At 36.9% G+C, this 23,148-nt stretch overlaps 1 protein-coding gene across 2 annotated transcripts; it reads left to right on the top strand.

The window, feature by feature from the left end:
- The first annotated feature begins 2,235 nt into the window (after positions 1-2,235).
- On the top strand, positions 2,236-6,991 carry dmrt2b (doublesex and mab-3 related transcription factor 2b). 2 transcript variants are annotated; one of them, XM_055045361.1, is made up of 4 exons: positions 2,236-2,482; positions 2,805-3,190; positions 4,014-4,116; positions 5,762-6,991. In XM_055045361.1, the coding sequence occupies exons 2-4, from the start codon at positions 3,014-3,016 to the stop codon at positions 6,601-6,603; spliced, it is 1,122 nt and encodes a 373-aa protein (XP_054901336.1). In that variant the 5' UTR covers positions 2,236-2,482; positions 2,805-3,013; the 3' UTR covers positions 6,604-6,991. The 2 variants fall into 2 exon arrangements, with proteins under 2 accessions (XP_054901336.1, XP_054901346.1); XM_055045371.1 differs by having other exon boundaries at positions 2,236-2,511.
- The last annotated feature ends 16,157 nt before the right edge of the window (positions 6,992-23,148 follow it).

Here is a 23,148-nt window from a genome sequence, read left to right as displayed (position 1 = left end):
TGTTTTGAACATGATAGAAGTATAAAATCACACACATGAATATGAAATGCAAAAGACATATTTTGTAGAAAATTCTTAACATGATCGAAAAGAAGTAGGATACTTTCATCCTATGTATCCACTAAAAATGTGGTTTACAACTATTCTTTAAACAAGTAAACAAAATAAAGCCGTTATTAATAGTTCTAGAAAATATTTTAAGTACATTTTAAAAAATATAGAAGTCTACTGAACCACTATGCAAATCGGATCTAAATGTTGTTCTTAATAATGCAAATTAATAAAGGTTGTCCTTGCATCTCTGATTGGAGATGGTTCTTCATGTAACTATAATGGATGCAACAGCAATCACTTCACTTATATTTTATCTTTGCCAGAAACATTTTTTGAAAATAATTGCTATGGAGTTACCCCACTTGTAGCGACAGAGTATCACCAGCAGGGAGCACAATTTTCTTACCATCCTTCTTGTTTCCAAAGCCAACATAAGGGCAGTTGTGAAGGTTCATTTCAGAGGAAACAGAAGTGTTGCAGAAAATGCCTTTTAAATGAAAGAGATAGAGATATAAACAGTAAGTTTCAGTTCTGTATATTATTATAAAATAGAAAAGTACAATACTTTACTCCCACTTAGTACTTGTAAAACAGAGTTAATATGCCGGTAACTTATTAAGTTACTTATAATTTTGTAAGATAATATTCTTGTAATAATGCCAGTAGTTACCAACCACTGTAAATTTCTCAAATAAGTGCTGTGTTAGGATTATGTGTGTGACAGGCTATAGATTTAACCCATTTGATCTCTCAGTTTAGCCATTTTGTCTGGGTCACTTTGAGGAACTTATTTAAAACTGAAGTTAATCACTTAAATTTGAAACCACTTGTCACCATCAGCTTACAGAAATAAAATGGGTACAGCAAAGCTCCAAATGTTTTAGACCGTTCACAGTAGTTATTAAATGAACAGCAGTATATAAATTGTTGAGATGTCATTTATCTGATTTATTCGTTTGTTCTGGCAGTCACCCCTAAAGTAAATATTTCTTGATAGAGACTAAGTAGGCAGCAAAAGGACTGCAACCAGTTAAAGACTTTTCAATATCTTTGTTTCAATATGCTTTTTTTGAAAGCTGGTATTTTAACTCTATTTTTTGGATTAAATAATATCTATCTAGATTAACAATTAAAAATCGTAACAAGTACTAGTTTTTAACTTGACCTCAGTCTATTGTATTTTGTGGATTTCAGTTAAGATAAGTTGGTTAAGATAATCTCAAAACACATATTTAATTAAAATACAAGCACAACTTACCAAGGGCAAGTAGGATGTTAAGCTGAAGGGAAACATTGTGGATCGGGAAAGGAGTCAGTGGAGAACAATGAGACGAGAAGACTGCAGGTGAGGCAATCAGGAGATAGGAAACTCCTGTGCAGGACACAAAGACCAGCAAGCTGAAGGGAGCAGAGGAAAGAAGAGCAATGAACAGAAACAAATTAAAGGATAGCCTACCTAAAATTAGCAGAAATATTAAACTGAAAGGAAAACTCTAATCTTAGGGTAGCAAATTCAAATATATGAATATTATAAACAAATAAACCCAAAAAAATACAAAAGAATGAACAATGCATCAAAATGAAAAAAAAGAAATGATCAAGCAAATAACACCCAAAGTTCAACCTCACACAGATCCTAACACTCTCACAGGGTTTGTAAAGGTAATCATTCATACACTGTAAAATGTAAATTATTCTGAATTTCAGGATATCTATTAAAAGATTCCAGTGATACTTGCAAATTTTGATTAAAAATCTTAACTTCAGAGTCATTGAGCAACAATCTAAACTCTACTTTTGCTTAGATTTGACCACAGCCACAAAAGCAATATCAATAGATTAGTGAGTAGATTCAGGAAGGAGGTGATAGTTTGATTTATTGATTCATTTGATGAAGTAAATTAACTATTGTTGTATTAACTTGTGTTTTGCTATCTAATATTATTGAAGTCCTAAATAAATACAAAAAATGTAACTTTCAACAATTTGAAATTCTTCAACATTCTTATCCACAACCATGAATTTAAAGTACCCCAGGCCAGCAGGGGGCCCTTAGCAGCCGCTTAATTTGCTTGTGCCTTGAGCCAGCTCCAGTCAGCCCCAGTCTACCTGCTTTAAATAAACTCTTGTGGGAAACGTTGGCTCTCCAATAATTGTGGCCTTCAATTGAGATGTGCCGTTATCAGGGACCCCAGGTCTCTGAAACTTGAGAGGAAGGTGGGCAGGGCAGCGCAGGTAGAGGCGTTTAAAAGGAGAGGGACTCGTTCTTCCAGTGAGCGCTGGTTTCCTAAATCTTTGCAGGTGGGTTCTGCCGGGAGCGCGGCATTGCGGCCGAGCTGCTTCTTGGAAAAGGGCGTCAAAGAGCAGCTGAGGCAGGCTCAACTTTTGGCTGCAACGTTTCCACTCTGAAAAAAGCCTCATCGAGCTGGTGAGGGAAATCTTCCCAGAGGGAGTCGGGTTAGTTTGGGAATTTGGATTCTTGTCTGGAGATCCAGGATTACTTTTTTTTTTCTTCGATTAGTTTTATTGCTCATAGAAGTTGATTGGTTTAAGTGTAAGCCTCTGTACAACAGGATGGATGTGATTTGCATGTGACCTGTTTTTATAATCTATATATAATATCTTAATTTATTTTCAAAAAATCTCTAAACGCATGCTTATTCTTTATGCTTATTGTGTCTCTGTTTTGTTTAAAAATCCTCAATAAAACTCCATGGTCTAAAAAGTGTAATTCGCCTCTCCTCTCACAGATGTCCGTACAACTGAACGGAGGCCTGCAGCTGAAGACGGCAGCGAAAAGTAAAGAGCTAAAATCTTTAGTTTTTGACGTGACCACCTCTGACAGATGCGCCGGTAAGCGACGCAAATCACAGCTGCGGCGAGAACGAAGGAGAGAACCGACAAAGTGGCTGCTGCACCAGAGTCTGCGGAGGGCTGCGAGCAGAAAGCTCAGCGCAAGATGACCCGCAGCCCCAAATGCGCCCGCTGTCGAAACCACGGCGTCGTGTCGTGCTTGAAAGGCCACAAGCGCTTCTGCCGCTGGAGGGACTGCCGATGCGCCTGCTGCCTGCTGGTGGTGGAGCGTCAGCGCGTCATGGCAGCGCAGGTTGCGCTGAGGAGGCAGCAGGCTGCCGAGGTGAGAAGAGGGCATGGATAGGTCAGTGGAGCTCAGATGATAGAGAGGGGGAACAAATCCTGCAAATGATCAGCGGATGGATTGTATGACATGTAGATATTATGTGAGAACAATATAAATTGTGCGTCAAGAAAGGAACTGAATATTAATGTGGTGGAAAACAAAAAGAGCTCAGTAATCTAAATAGACAGAAAAAAAGAACTCGGAATTTGGTAAGGTTGTCCTTGTATTTTCTTCAGACACATTTTCCACACTAGATAATTTACAGATGCTTATACTGTATTTTTTTTATTTAGATATATTTATATTTAATGGGGTATATTTTGTTATTGTGCTGCTGTAACAAGAACATTTCCCCACTGTGGGATTACTATTCTATTCTAACAGAAGCTTCAAACTGCATATAAAATTGCATTTTTGCATTGAAAGCCTGACAAATATTTTCAAATAACATTTGGCAAAACACATAAAAGAAACCAGCAATGCTTTTCTAAGACTTAAGGCAGTTATCTCTTTATTTATAAAATGTAGTTTTGTTTTCAACTGAACCAGTGCAGACAAAAGCTAGAGAGCAATTCACTTTACACGCCCACATAATATGTAATCTGATTCGATTTATTTAGCAAAATAGCATGGATGTGTGTTTTAAATGGAGATTTAAATATTGTACATTTATGTCAAATACCAATACTAAATAATCCTAATGAATATCTGTCCAGTGTCTTAAATAATGGATTCCTCATCCTAATTGGCCCTGGAAAGTTGCCTTTGTAAAATCCAATTATGTCCAGATGTCTGATTCTTGTTCACCTTTTTCTCCCAGGGTAAAAAGGGGGTCAAGTGTTCAGCTCCATTGAGGAGAACAGCATATCAGTGTTTTACCAAAGCAGCTGACTCAGGCATTGTGGTTAAGAGCAACCCGGAGGGTAAAGTATAATTAACACCCCATTACTTATTCACATTTTCCTTTTCTCAGGAACTTTGTTAGAAAGTGGGTTTTTTTCTGGTTTTGAGTACACTTTTAAATATTTACCTTTGCTCTCAGTGGGTTACATTAACAGAAATTAAAGGTTGACTAATATCTACCTATACTTTACTATTTGTAAATTTAGCTCAGCTCAAGTTCTTGTGCTTGTTGCTCCTCCAATGGTCAAAACCAAAGTGAGTCACGTTCATAGAATAGCCTTCAAAATAATTATTAATGTGACAAAACTTGATGGATTTCTTCTGGAGGCTTTCTGTCCATTTTCTAGATTTTTAAGGATTAGACTTAATTCAAGCCATCCCTACTTCACAATTTGTCATGGTACCACAAACCTTGATTCATTTTAATCTGAACTGATGTGCTGGGTCAACAAGGTAGCACATATCCATAGAGAGAAAGTAAAGTTATACTTTTATTTATTTATTTGTATTTATATAAGAGTGTTTTAACAGTTATAACAGTGCTTTTATATTCTGTCCATTTGCTCTCATACTTTGACATAAACACCGTTACAACCTATAGTATTCAGAAGACCCCTAGTAAATAGTTCCCAAGTGGGAAATCTAATCTCAGGAAGAATGCAACTATTTGATGAAGAATTCAGCGGTATGTTTGAGAACATTAGCAACCCAACAACATTATCAAGAGAAATGAGCAAACCACAGATCAGGGATGCAGTTGCAGAGTAATTTAAAGCAGATTTAGCTTTTAAAACAATAGATCAAGCTTTGGACACCTCACAGAGCACTGTCTAATAAATCATCCCTAACTGGGCAGAGAATGACACGGCGTCAAACCTTTCCAGGCACAGAAATCTATCTGCAGACAAGCAAAACAATATTCAGAGATATAGCAATCCACAGCTCAGGTGGGAGAGTTGTGGACTACTTTGACAAACCAATTCAACAGTAGCTTGCTTCTTACCACTAAGCTTAAGTGGTCCACTTTACAATTTGGTAAAAGCCATGAAGGGAAATCAGTAAACTTGTGGAAGAAGGTACTCTAGTCAGATGAACCCAATCCAGAATTTAGTTGAAATTGACACTATATGTCACCTGGAACAAAAGGTTCCAGAAATTCAGACTCCTTTCAAAACATCTAACTGAGCTTCAGCAACAAAGCAAAGAAATACATTTTTCATCTTGTACATCCAAACATCCAAGCTGAAAGATAATTCTACAAAGAAATGACTCAGGGAGGCTAAATTAAAATGTTGGCTTTTCAATAGGGTCTTTGCGAGGGAAGCTGCAAAAATCTGGTTTCTAAGTGTACCCCTGAAATGCAATTCATTAAGGCTGCCAAGCCATTTCCATTTGTCCTCTCCATACTCCTCCAGAACAGCTAGGAGACACTAACCTTTAAAACATAGGGATAAGGGCCAAGAATGAGGCGCTAGGAGGGAAATCAAATTCAGATTAATTCTTGTTGTTCTTTCTCCAAAGTGAAAATGACAGCACTAACCAACCACCTGATTAAACTAACAAACAACACAGTATTGAAATTTAAGCTGATTTAATGATGGAAACATGGTTTTCTTTACAAAATGGATGTGTAACAGCAGAATGTGGCTTTGCTCCCATGTTCAGGGCTAAAACATCTGATGACCCCAGAGGACAGTGTGTCCAATTGGTCTAAGCAGCACCACCAAAGCAACTTTCCATGCCCCTCCATCAGCACCCGCATGAGGAAGAGGCGAGCCTTTGCAGACAAAGAGCTGGAAAACGTGATGCTGGAGCGCGAGTTAAGACAGAAAGAGCTGCAGAGCGAAGTTTCCTTCTCTCCCTCCGCTCTCATGCCCATACTTCATCCTCTACCTCTCCCCGTCCCCCCATGCCTCCGCTGCTGCTCCACCAACAAGGACTCTTCCTCTGCAGGGACTTCCAGCTGCGTGCCTGTATATAAATATAAGCAGCTCTGTGACTGTGGCCTCCAGTTTTATGATTTCTTCCACCTAAAGAGTAGGCGCTCCACAGGAGATCACTATGATGACTTTTTATCAACCCAGAGCTCATCGCAGCACAGGGAGGATAAAGAGGCACAGAATGGTTGGAGAGACTGTAGGAAGAGAAGCGAACCAGAGCCAACACCCCCAGCATCACATCAACGACTCAAAACCGATAACGTACCATGCATCTGCTTTGTCAAACCAATGTTAAAACAAACAGAAACAATCAACATAGATCATTTTTCAACATCCAGACTCTCAACGTTTGGATCAGACCTGCCTGTTTTAAATGAATTGGGTGTCCCGGCTCACAGCAGGACTTTTGATTCCAGACATTTAGCAGGAAGAGGCTGGAACACAGGCCCTCCTTCCACCGAAGCAAATCCTTGTATGGACTTTGTGGCGGGTTCTCATCATGGCGCAGTGAGGACACCGACCGCAAAGCCGTTGCCTTTTTCTGTGGAGGCTCTGCTGAGAGCCTGACAGGCAAGTGGAAAGTGGAAAGTCTAAATGCACTTTGCTGTATGAGAGCTTGAATGTAAAGCACAAATATTATAACTCCAATCCATGCAACACATATGCATTATTTAAATGTTGTAAGACATATTTTGGCAATTCTTTATATATTGTTGCACAGTACATTTTATAGATAAATATCTTTGGTTACCATCATTTTATGTAAAAGTCTGCTTTGGCTATATTTTCGAGCAGCGATATCTTCATCCTCCTATGCAGTGCAATAAAAATATATCAAATCCAGTTGTGTTTTACTTATATCTGCACATGCTGCACCAATACAACAGAAACCTTATGAAACTTAAAGCATCGGAACTGAATCAGAATTCAAATGTGGATGTCCTTTTTACTGTTCCTTGTAAAGCTCTCTAAAATTATGAAACGAGCCCAAATTGCTCACAAAGCAGGAGGATTATAAAGCAGTGACAAGGTTTTTGCAACGTTATTTAAAAAGCATGAATGTTTTACCCAAAGATTTCTAAAGCAGTTTTTCCAGTTGATTTTTCTTTGTTGTTTTCAAAATGACACTGGTTGTCTAAAAGTCAATAATCGTGCAGCATACTGTTTGATGTTTCATGAAGTATAATTTCCTACTTCTAAAGACTGAGAAAAGATGGAAAAATGAGCCAGTGTTGCCTAGGCGACATTGTTCTTTATTTTGCACCGTGGCTGACGCCAGTTGAGTTTGTTTGAGCATGCATTTGATTTGTATCTGCTTTTCTTACTCTTTCTCTCCTCCAGCTTTTTGTTCTGCTCAGTTATCTTGCAGAGATGGAGGTCAGATACTTTTGACAACTCTGGACCTTGTGGCGTCAACACTGAGGGCGATAGAGCAGTCTTTGTTTGTGAAACTCTACCAGCATATCAGAGCGTCTCGCTCCTCGTCTTTTCATGAGCACACAAGTAAGACTGAAGCAGCACAAAGGAAAGTAAGGATGTCAGGATTAAAGATTTGAATGTATCTCTTTGTGTTTGTGTGTTTGTGTATTTGTGCCACTTTGGGAATATTAGCACAACTACAAAGCAGGATATGATTTGCAGCTCTCACTTGATTGGTAAAATGATTAGTGACAGTGGTAAAGAGGATAATGCAAATGGTTTACAGCAGTACTTAAATGCTATGTGTAGTGTTTCAACCAGTAGCAGCCCTGCTTTTAGATTGCGCTCATGCTCACCTCTTCTCATTGTAATTATGTCAAAGATAAATTCTTGATCTATAAAATGTGGGATTTTTTTTGCATTTGTTTCATTATTTTCACCGGATTATTAATGTTTTTGTTTGTTGGTGGGGGTTACAATCCTGACAAAACAAGCTCAAACCTGTGTTTACACCCAAAACTTTCTCTCACATGCTACCTATCATCACCCTCTACTTATGCATTCCTGCTGTTCATTCGTTCATCGGGCAGAATTTCCATTTCAGGCAGATTGATTTCAATCATTCGGAATAGAAAAGCTACGCTTTGACTTTTTTCTGCAATTCTGATATCCACATATGCAGTTTCAAATCTTTGTGAGCCAATATAGAGAAAAGAGAAACAAAATGTTAAAAAATCAAAACGTCACTTCAAACTATTTCCCTCCTTTTTAACCATTCCACTCCAAAATATTTTCAAAACATTACTGCAGATGAACATTTTGTTTTGTACATGATACATAAAAGCCTGCTCATAAATTTATTGTCAGGGTTTTGGTCATGAAAAACAAAGATGAAAAAGAAGCAGTCACTTTTTATACTTATCTAATCTGGAAGAAACTTCCAGAAAACTGCAATTATGTTGAGTTCCTTTAAATCAATGCAGCAAACCCATTTGTTTACAGTTATCTTTGATTAATAATAACTGGAGTATCAATTTTATTCTGCATTCAAACTTTTCATTGCCTTCCTTCATTTTAATCACAAATGTTCTTGCGGTATTTTTAGTAAGTATTGACTTGTTACTAAAATGTGCTGAACAAATCAATTTACACAGCACCGTCTTGCTAAATTAATAAAATTATGTGTATTTCCCCATTGCCTTTATTTTCTTCCACACCATTCAGTGTTTTCACTGAGCTGAATCAAAAAACGGATTGTTCCACAGGACTCTGAGCTCAGACCAGGACCTGACACTGCCCAGCCTCTCTGCTTGTTTGGTATGATCAGACGACTCCCCCTCTTAGACAGATCATCAGCAACATTTAGTATCAGGATTCAGTGGAAAGCCTTTGATCGTCCTGCCAGCTCCGCCTTGCTGCGGACTAAAAGCGGACTAAAAGCCTACGTCTTGGCATGGGCAAGGTCATTTGCCTTGGCACTTCTGAGGGAAACACGATCGGAATGCAATGCTTGTTGGTATGGGATTGTTGAGCAGGAAGAAGAACTTTCTCTGTGAAGAGACTGACATGCTGAGACTGTGCAGAGAGAAACTTCATTCAGCATTAGAGGAAAGTTATTTTTAAGAGTTTCAGTCAAAAATAATCTTTGTCCCAATAGAGACAAAAAGAAACATGTTTAAGTTGCTCTGTATACAAGAGTAAGAACTTTGGCAAGGAAACTGAAAAACTTCACTTTTGTTGCTACTTGTAGGTCACTAATAATGTAACCTACAAGCAGCACATTTAAAGATTAAATATCACTAATCTGCACATTCTCATACTTCAAAGCTATATCCTGTGGGATAAGGGGGTGATTTTTATCAGAACATGAAGAAGATTGTAATACAAAGTTTGTTTTGATATCTTATACTGGTGATTGTTTTGGTATGTTGAGTTGGCTGTGAATTGCGATGCCCTTAGCTACCATAACAGTTTAGCTTGTAGTGAGTTTTGAGTTTGCAGAGACTTTGAATAGTTTTACAAAGCAGTATCTATTACTAATGTATTTCATTATAAATTGGAGTTGGCTATTTTCTCAATCTTATTTTTGAAGTTATACAGCAAAACATATCTAATACTATGTAAGCTGCAGCGAAATTCAAAATTGTAAACGTCACTGTTAAATGTTATGACTATTATAAGACTATGATATGTCATTTCAATTTTTTTGACAATTTATATAATTTATTATTTTCAATATTTCAATACAACACATAAGAAGTTACACAATACTTTTCTTAAGTACATTTGTTCTTCTTGTGTTTAAATCTGCCATTAAGTGCATTTAATTTTGATAAACTGAATTTAATTAAGCTGTCGTAGATTTCGTAAGTACAAGTCTAACTCATTTAAACCCATAATTAATAGAGAAGTAGCAAAGGATCAGACGGATCTCATTGAAGAAAGGAAATGTGTAAAACTTTGTAATATTCGGCTTTATTAAAGCGAAACTCACAAAAACACACAAGGGGGATTTTGTCTCAGGAAAACAGGTCCTAAGTGTTACAAGGTCAATTTGATTTAAAAAAAACCCATAAATATTCAACCATTCAAAATGAAATTAATAGATTTTTACCAACAATGATTTATTCAGAAAACCCAAAATTTTAATGCTTAATAGTAGTTATCCTGATACCTAAATCATTAAACCAAAACCCTCCAAAATAATCAGAGGTCTGATTCTCCTTGCTTGGGTTGAGTCATCAACCAAACTTAAATAATTGAATGTCCTGTTCCTTTATTTTGTGAGAATTTTGTCCATAAAAGAGTCCCATAAACTCAAAATCAAAACAACGTCCTGGAAGCGTCTCTCCGTATTAATCCCCAGTCTCCATCCCGAAAGAAAAATCCAAAACGTCAAAGAAAAACCAAAAAAATGAGAAAAAAGAAGAGTGGTACCACCAAAAAAAAAAACCCAAAAGGAAAATAAGGTCCAGATCTCACCGGGAACGTCCCATTTCCCCCCCGGTGGTTTCATCCACACACTGGTGTCGTCCTTTTGCACCGGGCGGCGTTTCCAAGGTGCAAACTTCGATTCAGTCTCTTGGGATCGATCTGCGGCGCTGGGTCGAACCTTAATCGTTGTTTCATCTTTTTCGTTAGTTTTTTTCTCCCTTGGTTTAAACAATCAATAAAGCTAAAACTACCGCTGCACAGATCTGAACATGAGCGTCTTACCTGCCCCCTTTTCATTACTAATTTTTCACACATCTGGTTAAAAACTGATTTACCCAAAAATCAGTTTTTAACAGTGGAAATTCAAAATATTTTTTAATAATGAAATCCCAACAACTTCCTTAAGACAGTTTTCTATTTTTAACATTTAATATAGTTATTGAAAAAAAAAAACATAGTGGTTATGTTACAACATCATTTTATCAAGTTTCACATCATTAATCATGAAGTGGTACAGTGAAGACAGTCATCAGTAACTGATGGAAATTAGGGGCAATACAATAACTGGATGATTCTTTGAATTTATATTTAAAAAATGTAAGACGGATTGAAGGAGCAGCAAAGATTTCCAATAGGAATTTGTGTGTGTGGGTGTGTGTTCAGTTTTATGATGACAACCTCCTGCAGTCTTGTCTAGACCAGTGGTTTTAAACTGCATTCCTTGAGGGCGAGAGTTCTACAACTTTTAGACGTGTCTCTTGTTCTACACACTTGAATTAAACGGTAAAAGTGCCTCACTAGCATGCAGTGAAGCTCTTCAGAGCTTTGATAATGATCTAATATTGGAGCCAAGAGTGCTGAAGCAGATCTAAAAGTGCAAGACACCAGCCCTTGGGGACTGGAGTTTGAGACCACTAGTCAAGACTGCAAAGCAGAAACTATTTCTTGGTGATTTGGATGTCTTGCATATTACAACAGATGTGGCCCTGATACATCCACCCATCTCCTAACCCACTGTACCATCATGGTTGAACATAATTTTTGTGCAGTTCACATTTTTCTAGTTGAAAACCATGACATATAGGTTCTGATTCTCAGTTTGGTTGCTTCACAATCTGCCACAAATACTTCCAGTGCAAACAAGATGTCAAGAAGATGTTAACAGAACCACATCGACCAGAAGTGTCTATTACCATTCCAGTCTATTACCATTGCAAATCCACTTTTCTATGACTATACAACAGATAAAAAGAACTAAAGCAATGACAAAAATTGGCATTGGTTTAAAATTATAGTAAACTTTAGCACTAATAGTTTGATAATGTACTTTCAACAGAAAAGAGCACTGAGCTCAGACTGAAGCGTGGTTAGCATCTGATTAACAAACAGATTCATTTCAGACACGAGTAAATGTAACAGTAAAATAACTCAGCCCCTGCAAGGCAAATCTGAACATTTCCAGAAAGCAAAATCCTACTCCAGGAAAATCTCACTCTGCTTTTATAAGAAAAATCTGAAATAGCTGATGCTTAATCAGCTTCATGAAGAGGTGTCTTATTTTGAAGGCCACAATGTACGTCTACAGTTGACAGAACAGACTTTAGATTGAGGCATTGCTTATAGACAGAATAATAAAAATGTTCTTCAGAGTCTTGGAATAACTCTGGATTGGTACGCAGATGACTGTTGGTTGCACTGTGCAGTGCTTCCCTGCTATTTATTTCAAGTATCATGCAACATTGAGTGGCATGGCTCAGAGCAGAGCTGAGCTTTTGATCCATCTGCCAACTTGCAGTGCACTTTGAACCAGCTTTCCTACCCTGCCCTGCAACAGTCCTGCATGCTCCCTTATGCCATATAGCCTGACTCATACTGGTGTAGGGTTTCTCTGCACTTGCCTGTGTGTGTTTGAAACATTGGCATGGCAATCTTGATTAGATTTGTGACCACAGGACAGAAAGGCACAGCCTAAGTTAGCGATGAATCCCACTGATGCTATGCAATCACTTTCAAAACTATTTGCTGATTAATTTACTAAAGCGAAAAGTGTCATTAAGTATAACCTCGTCTCAGCAAGGCCAACCTGTTTAAAACATCACCTTCACCTCAGTTATGAAAAAACAGTTTTCCATTGAACAGCCTTTTACAAATTTGACAAGCTGAGCTTTTAATCATAGTGACCTCCTCCAGCCAAAGGAGTGATTTATTTAGACTCTAGAAATCACTGCCAAGTCGTTCATCACAGCTTTTTTTCCTCCAAATTTCACAGTAGGATTGGACAGATTCTTAACTTATCCATGTTGATCGACAAAAATCATTCATTGTACTTTTTCCAAAGTCTGGACCACAATAGGGAGATATGTAGGGTCATTTCATTTGTAAGGGCAATGGATCAATAGATCATCTCAGCAGACAATCAGTGTAAGTCTCTCTATGAATTACAGGATATTTTACAGGTCAAACTGCACAGTTGAGTCAAGAAGTATCTCATAAAAATGTCAACAAGTGGCAAAAGTGCTTGTTGTCTTTCTGCAAAAATAATCTAAATGTCCTCGAGATGAAGGATCAAACTGATTTCCAAAACAGTCAAATGTTTTTACTGATCCTCTCAAGATACATTCTCTGCTGGAGTTGTTCTGTAGAGCCATCAGGTATTTAGGTCTGATGGCCATCAGACCTAAAAGTAACAGTGGTGGTTCAATAGAGAACAAGAGTCTGGTCTGGCCTTTGACAGAAACATTCATAAATGACTGTAGTTGGCTTGCCATCTAACCACCGCTACCCTTCATTTAACAGAAGAACAAACATACAACCTCTCAGTGTAAAGAACAACTCTGTGTGTAATCGAGCCTGCCGTGGTTGGACAAGAAATTTCACAGCTTTAAAAACATCTTTGAAACAGGCAGTGTAGAGTTCTCTGCTGCACCTCCCCACTTACCCTCATCCTGTACTATTAGGGATTTTCCACACATTGAAGTGTGTGTACAGTGTTTGTGTATGCTGGCATGTGTATGTGTGTGTGTTTGTAGACCTTCTCTGTCGCTATTCCAGCGGCCTTGGGGACGACTGAGGGAGCCTGGTGTTGCAGCTGCGTGGCGATCCAGTTACCATCACATGGTGCTGTTTGGCTGCTAAAGAACTACCTCTGCAATATTAGAAACCATAGCAGACCACAAGACCCCACTTTTCTCTCACCTCCATGTCTCAATAGTGGTCTATCCTTCTAAAGGAAATTATAGAACTGAGAAACAGAATGTGGCAGAATTGGTGTTCTGTAGCTGAGGTACTGAAGTGAAAAAGAAAACGTTTTACTTTATTTACACTGTAATGGTACTACAAGCTGTTCATTTCTTTAGTAATGGTTGATGTAATTACAATTTCAAAAACTACATTTTTAAAAGGTTTTGTTGTAAATTATTCTTTGCTATCCTTGTCCACAATTTATGCTCGCACAATTACACATGGTATTTGACGTTGAGCCTCTGAGGATCTTCCTTTTGGGCAAACACTTTGACTTTGGCCTCATCAGACATTAAGAGTGTCTCTATAAAAAGATATTTCCCCTTGGTCTATCTGGAAAGGGTAATCTGGATTTTTATATTACTTTTGGAGAAACGGCTCTAACCTCTTGAGTGGTTTCTCAGGGTATTTTGGTGCAGTGTCTTACTAGTTTCAGCCAGCATCCTCACAAGGTCTTTTGCTTTTCTTTTGGGACTGGTGTGCACACTTCACATCAAAAGGCATTTATCTCTGGGACACAGAACTCACAGGACGTTCCTATGACATTTACATTTTCTGTCACTTGTTTGTCAGAAAACTGCAGTAGCTGATGCAGTTTTGAGGCACCTTGAACGGGGAAGTTCGCTGTTCTCTTTATAATGTCTTGGCTGATTTCATTTTATGTTCTCTTTATGTTACACAAGGGAACAGCATGTTTGCAGTGACACATATTGTACTGTCTAAAGCTTAAAACGCCATGTTGGTTTCCAAAAATCTTAGTTTAGATAAACTTTTAAATTTGATAAAAGTGAAAAGAAATATCTCTAAGCCTCATGCTTTGTTTAGAAACAATTACTGTGACAAGAATTTTAATACACATCTTATTCTATGTTATGCTGCTGCATTGCAAATTATTTTTACTTTTTTGGTTGTCATGATTCATGGAGTTTTAATTAATCAGTCATGTTTGTTTTCTGTTTATTTTTAATACATTAGCATTATTAATAGTGATTTTGTTTCTTCACTCATTCTAGTGTTTTTCCCTCCAGGTATTCTATGCACATTTATCACCCAACCTCCGTTACCTCATAGTTAACTTTCACCAGACAGCTGCAATGAATTCTGATTAGCAGACTCACCTGTTCTTTGTCTCCTGCAATCACTCAATCCTGCATGTTTAAGCCCCAGAGATTTCTGTCATTATTCACTAAGTTGTAGTTTTGCTCTCTCCCTGGTTATATGTTCAGATTTTTCTTGGGTCCAAGTTCGTTAAATTCTTAATTACTCAATCACCTTGCATTGTGTAGTAGGAACTATTACGTTGACTGGTTTGCATTTGGATCCTCATCCAAAAATTTTGCACTGATATAGAAGATGAAAGCATATTTCAGGAAAGAGTATTAAGTGTTAACTGCTAGTAAATAAATTAAACCATTAAATTTTTAGCATTTTTGTCAGAAAATAAGTCAGCAAATTAGGCAAACCAGTTTTGTGACGTATCATGATGACAGACACTGGAAATTAAAAAAAACAGCAGCTTTAGTAGGCTGGTAGAAGCTAAATTTGAAATATATTCGGAATGCCTTCACAGTCTTTTGGAAAACAGATAAAAAGTTGGCTAAAATTTATTAAGACTTTTATATATTTTCATTTTTTCACATCTTGTGTAGTTACACATCTGTAGATTCAGTCAGGATCCCAGCTATGATTTGGTTCCAGCTATGATTTAAAGCTTTTGGCTCTCACTAAAGCAACAGAGCCCAGAATGTTTGTGCAGGTGGAGTTAAAAATGGTGGCAAGCTCCTCAGCATTTAAGTTAAAACCATCACACATAGAAAAAAAGGATGTTATAGTTAGAGGTGGAGGGGTTCAAAACATGGGAGCAGTGTGGGAGAGCATGAGTTTTAACTGGCAAGGAAGCAAAAAAAATCAGGTAGATTTGTTTTTTGTATTTATGCAGCAGTATGTTCCTACTACATAAACATTTATTAAAATCAAAGACAGTTTGGTTACTTTTCCCCACCCTGGGTCTGTAAAACTTTGCTGGTTCAAATGTAATTGAATGGTACAATTGTAATACATTTTCTTAGGTTTTTTTTTTTGTGCCTATTTTCTGTTAATGCATAGTGTAGATGTGATTGATGAGTAAGTTAATTAGGCATGTTAAATAGCATTGTGCTTCTACTTAAGCCTGTAGAAGCACATCAGTCATGGCATGATGCTCTGGCTAATGACTGATGTATAATGATGATGATAATTGTTTGTGTTTATTGTAAAATGGGTGAAAAAATGTCTTCTTCCTTTTCTTCTCTTCTTAATACCGGACTGGATATTTAATGGGGTGTATTATTTTTTATCTGACTGTATATTACAATTTTATTTATTGTTTTTTTATTTTTATAATTGAATTGAAACACTTTTGTCACATGAGATCCATGAACCTTTAGCATAACTTGCACAGATGTTAAATTTTTCTGTACAAAAATAATGAATGCCAAATAACTTTACAGGAAGAATTGTAATGCCAACATTAATGCAGAAAGGGCCCTGACTCCCAACACTATTAAAACAATATTTACCCAGCTCGGGTCAGACTTTATTCTGTTGAAAATTGAACAAATCCAAATTTAAACAGTCCCGTTAACCACATTCTGACTACAGGTTATCCAATATCTCTGAAAAAACGTTCATTTTGATGCCTACACTCCTTCTATGCCAACACATTGGAACTGTATTACAAGTGATTGATTATCTTGGAAAACTATAAGGAGTTTGAGCTGCAATGAAACACATTTTATGCAAAGTTCACAGACCCCTAGGAATAACGTTACCACAGAGAGGCAGCAGAAGGAATTCAGGGAAATGCATTGGGTTAAGATGGCTTGATAACAGAAACCCTGGAGTCCAGCACAACCTGCCAAGAACAGCAATATTCTAAAAAAATAAAAAATCACTTTTACTGTCAGCGAAAATAAGATTATTGTCAGCGGCAAACCACTAAATCGCAAATGTACCTCAACGTAACTGACTGATATCACAGAGCAAAAAGACATGTAATTTAGTCAAGTAACATTTGAAACTATACATAGAGCAAGTGAAAAAAATATTATTTTTTCCAATGTAGCATGTCTTAAAGCTACTTATGTTAAATATAGCAAATCAACACTCATGATGAGAGCAAATTGAACAATGTCAATATTTCTGTTCTATTTTAAAATAAATTCAGTCTCTCAATATGACTGGATGAAGAGAATAACTCTTTACTTCACCCTTTACTTAAATAATGTAGATTATTTTATGCTAATATTCTATTTTGATAGAGTATTACTAATCAGTATTAAGGGTTTAAAGTGCTTTATGGTCTAATTTAATTTGGTCACTTCAATCTTTACATGCATGTAAGACCTGTCTTCAAAAGAAGATGAATAAAACTGCTCAGTATTTATGTTGGATGCTTTTTCTTTAGTTATTTACTTTAGCAGTGTTTCAGATTGCCTGCATGCAGACCTGCGCTAAGAACGATTTGTTTCTGAGGTCCATTTGTTGTGATGCTGGGGTGTTTTGTTTGTTTTGTATGATTGTTTTGATTTTCAATGAAGATAAGAATGGCCTTTGGTGATGGATGTGTTTTCTTGTGGAGCAATACTTTAGTTGTCAACGGCATAGGATGAAATATGCAGACCGATTCAGAATGCACACTATATAGTACTTCTGGAGAACCAGGGCTCTTTCAGCTAACTCTTACGAAATACACCACTACTAATTGGTCTCTTGACTAACATCTTTACAGCAGCAAATGCACACACAGCATGTATGTATGTGAGAGAGTGTTGCACTTTTGTTTGTTTTTTTAGGGTTTTTTTACTATGCCCATAGTGCTAACATTCTTCCATTCAGAAGCAATTGATTTGCTTTTGTCCATGATTGCCTGAGTTAATACACGAAAACAGTAACACTGGAACTTCTGGCCAAGATCCAGAGCAATGCCAACTCAGCTCATAATGTCTTGGGTGATGAATTTTAGTGTAATGATTGTTCATGAATAGTTCTAATAGCAATCTAAAGTTAGGTAGGAAACAAGTTGCAGAGAGTGTGACGCACCATAAATCTTAAACTCCTGGATAACTTTTTTTAATTACATTTTTAAGAAGAGCAAAATGCTATTTTCCGTATGGATACACCAAAAAATAAATATTCAGAAAGATACATGTCTGGTTATTAATCAATTGTTGTGTATACTCGATAGCTGAGACAAAAACAGAACACAATAAGATCTGAATTTGTAAACTTAATACATTTTTGTAGTTGACATTGCTACTGAGCTTCTGGAAACAATATTTTATCATCTTCTGAGCAGCCAAGAGTATTTGGATCTTGATGATCCAAACGTTTTTGAATATATTCTGTGGACTGAGAGGACAAAGGCAAAACTTTCTCAACAGTCTCTGTTTGGTTACATCGAGTTTAAGAATAAAGCATAAAAGAAAAACAAAAAATCAAGACATCAAGCACATCTCAAATGTTGCTTTTTGTTAACCTATAGCAATTAGTCAGATCAGATAACATGCTGATGTGTCATTTGCCTCCAGGATTTTTTGTGAAAGTTGTGAAAACTAATATTTTTCACCAGTGTAATGAGTTAGTTTTCCATCACCCTTTATAAACATATATTGCCTCCTCACTCTCCCTTGAGAACTTATCGTCTTTCTTCATAGTTTTTCTGTAAAGTGTGTTTCTTCATGGAATTACATTACATCGAACATACTGAGGCAGAGTTGTTGAATTGCTTTGTTGCTTTTTTCAGAAATATAAAACAGTTTTGAAGTGTTGACTAAATTGTTCCAAAGTGCAGGCAAAGAGATTTTTCAGATCTCTGTGGAAGAAAATATATTTAGCACTGATGATAAGTAGAAAAAAAGGATCTCCATGCAAGGATTTAAAATCTGAATGTTTAATTTTGAATTAGTCCTGATGCATCAAGTAATCTCTTAGTATTTCTAGTATGTAATTAACTTTGTCTGACAATGTTCTCAATAGTTTAACATGTTGGAAACACACGTTGCATTCAATCTCAACATCTAAAAGCAGTTGATGGCTTTTATTGTTCAGCTGATATAAAATCCACAGACAGTATGACAACAACAGGGAACAAAGTGCTGTCATCTACTCAAGTTACCGATGAGTTAAAGGGGCCCTTATTGGCCAGTACCCATACGAGACATCCAATTTAAAACCTCAGACAAGCCTTTAGTAAGCAAGCTCCATGTCAACATGACTCCTTACATAGAGATCCCACCAGTATTTCTTCTTTTTAATCCACACACTCTTTCTTCCTTGCAACCATTAAGCTGAGACCCCATTTTTTGAGGCTAAACAAACACCCTAACCTTAACCTCAATCAGCCATCCTGCACACCTGTCACTGATGGATTTTCTCTCCAAAATGTTGCTCTGTAACATAAGCTTGCCTGTCTTGTGTTTTCACTTCAAACAAAGCTATTAATCACAGTAATCGCCCTCAATTAACCTTCTCTACCAGATGCTCAGTCTCCATGTCACACTGGTAACTGTTCACTCAGTCCTTCATGGAGTCACCTCTGCCAAACAGGTGATGAATTACGACGGCAAAGCAATCTTCGCCACAGGCTAATTCACCTAATATAACCGTTTCACGTGACAAAACATTAGCCTGAGGTAAAACTGCAGACAGCCACAGGGAGGACAATGAAGATGTACGATACAAAAGGGCAAAAACATGTGTTCAAACCTGTGTGAAGCCACATGCACAAAGCTTTACCGCATAATGTGGTGTTTTATATCTGCTTGCTGTATTTAGGAAGAGGAGGAATCCCTGAGGGTAAAGAAACACAAAACACTTGAGTTTTGTTGCAACAAGATGAACAGCTTTGCTTTCTGAATGTTTTCAGGCAGTTCAGTTCTCATCTTGCACAAGAGAAGTTTTGGGAGTCCTAGAGAGAAAGTCATGAGAGTATAGGGAAAAGTAAAATGTGCAAATAAAAGATATTTTTTAGTACATGTACACATTAAACAGTTGCTGAAATGTTTAAATAAATTCTCTGCATCCAGTTTTCACCTTGGTTACTTGTACCCACTGCTACGTTTTTACAAATGAAAATGTAAAAAATATTGCTTTTTGAAATCAATGTAAAATAGTGAGAACAAAAAAAAAAGGTTTATCAATCAAACTCCTCAAACTTTGCTTCTCTTTAATTCTGAAAAATAATCTACTGCAAACTACAAAACTGGTCTCTTGCTCTCAGAGTCTCCAAACTGCTGTTTTGGAAAAGTAGTTTTGTTCTGTTCAGATTATAAAATACATGACTCTACCAAGGCAAATCCAATAATATTCACGCCGTGGGAATGTGTGTTTTTTTTTTTTTTTCTTTCTTTTTTCAGGACAGGAAATTACATGAAACCACTCAGAAGCTCTGGCCCAAAGCTAGTGTCACAAACAGAGGAAAACCTAACATTATGTTTCAAAAAATGTACAAATGAACAAGTAGAAAAAATTATTTCTACTTCTTCAAATACATTTGCACATTTGGTCCTTTCAAGCCCAATGTTTTCAGTGGGACTGCTTAGCACTTCATTCTGCTTCAGGACTACAAACAACTTAATATTCACCACCTGTCTGTAATTGTTCGAAAGGCTGAAATGAATCATATTTCATAATAAGTCAGCTAACCCAAACAGAATTAAGAACCACAGTCTACGGTCAGAGGGCATAATTAATGCAACAAATGTATTATTAAATGAGAAATTAGGATTTTTTTACAGTTATTTTTCTCCATTAGTTTTTAAGTAGTTATGTTTCAGGTATCGAAATAAAACTTTTATCTCTTGATCAAAACTTAACGAAAAAAAAAAATTCTGCTTTAATATTTGTGGTCCTGAGTTTTTGGATTCAGAAACTCTTTATATTATACTGTATCTGATGCAATGTTCAAAAAATATTTTTGTGCATTTTTTAGTGAATTGAATTTTAATTCCTAACCTCAATTTGTATAAAAATTAAAATTTTGTTCATCTTCACTCTTGAATCACAGTTGCCAAAACCTGGATATATTATAGATGTCGGTGGCACCTTTTGAGTAAAGCTTGTGCTCATGTTCTGCATGCAGCTTTGCATTTGCTGGATCACCACATATGACACCAACCGTGCTCACTGTCAGCAAGAAAAACAAGTGCAGATCTCATCAGGCCTCGTTGTAGCTGTGTCTGGGTTGTATCTATGTTGCCTTGTGTTCTTCTTTCTCACAAAAAAACTGGAATTCAAAATGGTGGAAAATTTGGGTCTACAAAACAGAACAGGCACAAAAACCTTGGTAAATTAGATATGAAAAAGAACTTTCTTAATATTGATTTCTCTTAGGCAGCTAAAAAAATTCTAAATAGTGACCTCAATAGCAATTAATCTGCAAAAACAACCAATCAGAGCCAGGAGAATGGTCTTAGCATCATAACTGTATAAACAAACTTGTAAAAGAAATTCCAGTTCAAAATATGTTTTCCAACAATAACAGATATTCTAGCAGAGATCTTTTCAGTTCAAGTCCATTTCAAAATGGATTCCATGTGTCACAAACTGAAAATGGAGTGAATTCAATGTGTCCTCTGAAGCTCTAAAGTTTAACAGAAAAACTCCACTCGTCACAGATTAACAGCATATTCACACAGGCAAAGAAAGGAAATAAAAGAGATGGAAAGACTGAGAGACAGAGCAGTGGAGGGATTTAGTACAGTGTCTGTCTTCACCGTGTAACCACTTATTACAGAGGAGCCCTTCCATCTGTAAATTTCCACTTAGAGAAGGTATGTTTCCCAGCACTAAATCACCACCCTATAGCGACTCACTGACACCCAAATGAAAGTGATCGGTAAGTGCGTAAACGGCAGGAATAAACTCACTCAGCTGAAAAACTGACAGACAAATGAGAAAACAGAAAAGTGTCGGGCCTGAAAAATGTCAATTTTCTCTTTGAAAATTAGAGAGTAATATATTTTGTGGGTGGAAAACTAGCACCAAAAAAAAAAAGAAAACACCCTGTTTTTATGCTCTGGTTCACTTTTAAAAGGTTCAGACACCAGGAAGGTAACATTTTGAGCAAATGAGGCTGCATCAAAGCGCACAGCGTGGAATTTATCTGACTTGTTTTCTCTTCTTGTCTTGTTCTTACAATTCTCATCACCTTTTAACCAAAGGGAGAGGACTTTCACATCAAAACTTATTTACTTTCTTGCAAAAAAAAAAAAATTCTGCAAAAAAGTTCTTTGCATACTTTATAATCAAGACATATATTTATGGAATACACTGAAAATCCAGTTGATCGCTAGCAAATATTGAGGAGGAGTCTTTAAGTAAAATAATGGGTGGTTAGATACCCAGAACACGTTGGGATGTTCTGGATCTCCGTTTAAATCAGTGGTGCCCAAAGTCGGACTTTGAGGGCCGGCATCCTGCATGTTTTATTTCTCTCCCTGGTGGTAGTAACAACCTTTTCAGCATGTCAGTGTTCTTTTTAGGCCTTCTAATGAGACATCATTTGATCCAGGTGCATTAAACTAAAACATGCAGGATGCTGGCCCTCGAGGTCCAACTTTGGGCACCACTGGTTTAAATAAACAACCACTGTGCCTCGGAGTGCTCCACTGACACTTAAACATTGAGATCTGATAGACATTCTGAGGTAAATTAACGCATTTAAATGGCAATTTGTGAAGTCAAAATCAATTTGTTGAGTAAAAATTAACTGTCCGTGAAAGAGAAAACAAATATTTAAAAGCTGGAACCTTTAAAACATGGAAAAAGAAATAAAGAACCGAGACAGCAGGGCTGCTGATTTTCAGACTGTGTGTCAAACCTGACGCCTGTTTTTTCTTCCCGTAATCCCACAGTCCACCCATCACTCCATAACCTTAGACCTCCTTTTCTGAGGAGAACATTCTCCTCAGAAAAGGAGGATCAGGAAAACATTATTTTTTAGAATAAGAATGTAGTAGAAGTAAAAAAAAGAATCTTGCTTTGTTTTCTGAAAAATTTTAGTCTAGAAATAAATGGCCTGCTTAGATTATTTTTTCTTCTTTTGAAGACAGAAAAGCTCAAACAGATAGGCTTCTGATGGAAAATTGTTTCCAATTTAGGTCTGGTGCAAAAGAAAAGAATATAAACAAGATTAGATATCTGAAACATCTAGATTTTAACACAAAGTGTATGTTTTCCGTTGCCTGGAGACAGTTTGGTTTATAAGAAGTTGATGCAATCTTGAATTGTGGCTCCAGCTTGCACAATATCTTTTTTTCGGGCTGTTGGTAATGAAGATTAGGACAAAAAAGTGATGAAATCTTCAGAATGCCCCTTAAAATGTGATTCACATTCCAACTTAAAACAAATGTTTGCTCCTCTGTAACCTAGGTGAAGCAGGAGAGGTCCGTTTTTGAGGGTAACGGAGAAAGACGTGTGTCAGAGGCAAAGCAGGAATAGCCACCAGCTATTAGTCAGCAGCGATGTATGAGGGTGAGT

This window comes from Poeciliopsis prolifica, unplaced genomic scaffold (assembly GCF_027474105.1).
Source record: "Poeciliopsis prolifica strain line A6 unplaced genomic scaffold, Auburn_PproV2 SCAFFOLD002, whole genome shotgun sequence".
Lineage (NCBI taxonomy): Eukaryota > Metazoa > Chordata > Actinopteri > Cyprinodontiformes > Poeciliidae > Poeciliopsis > Poeciliopsis prolifica.
The sequence above is the reverse complement of the archived record's forward strand: the minus strand, read 5'-3'. Positions and strand labels throughout refer to the sequence as shown.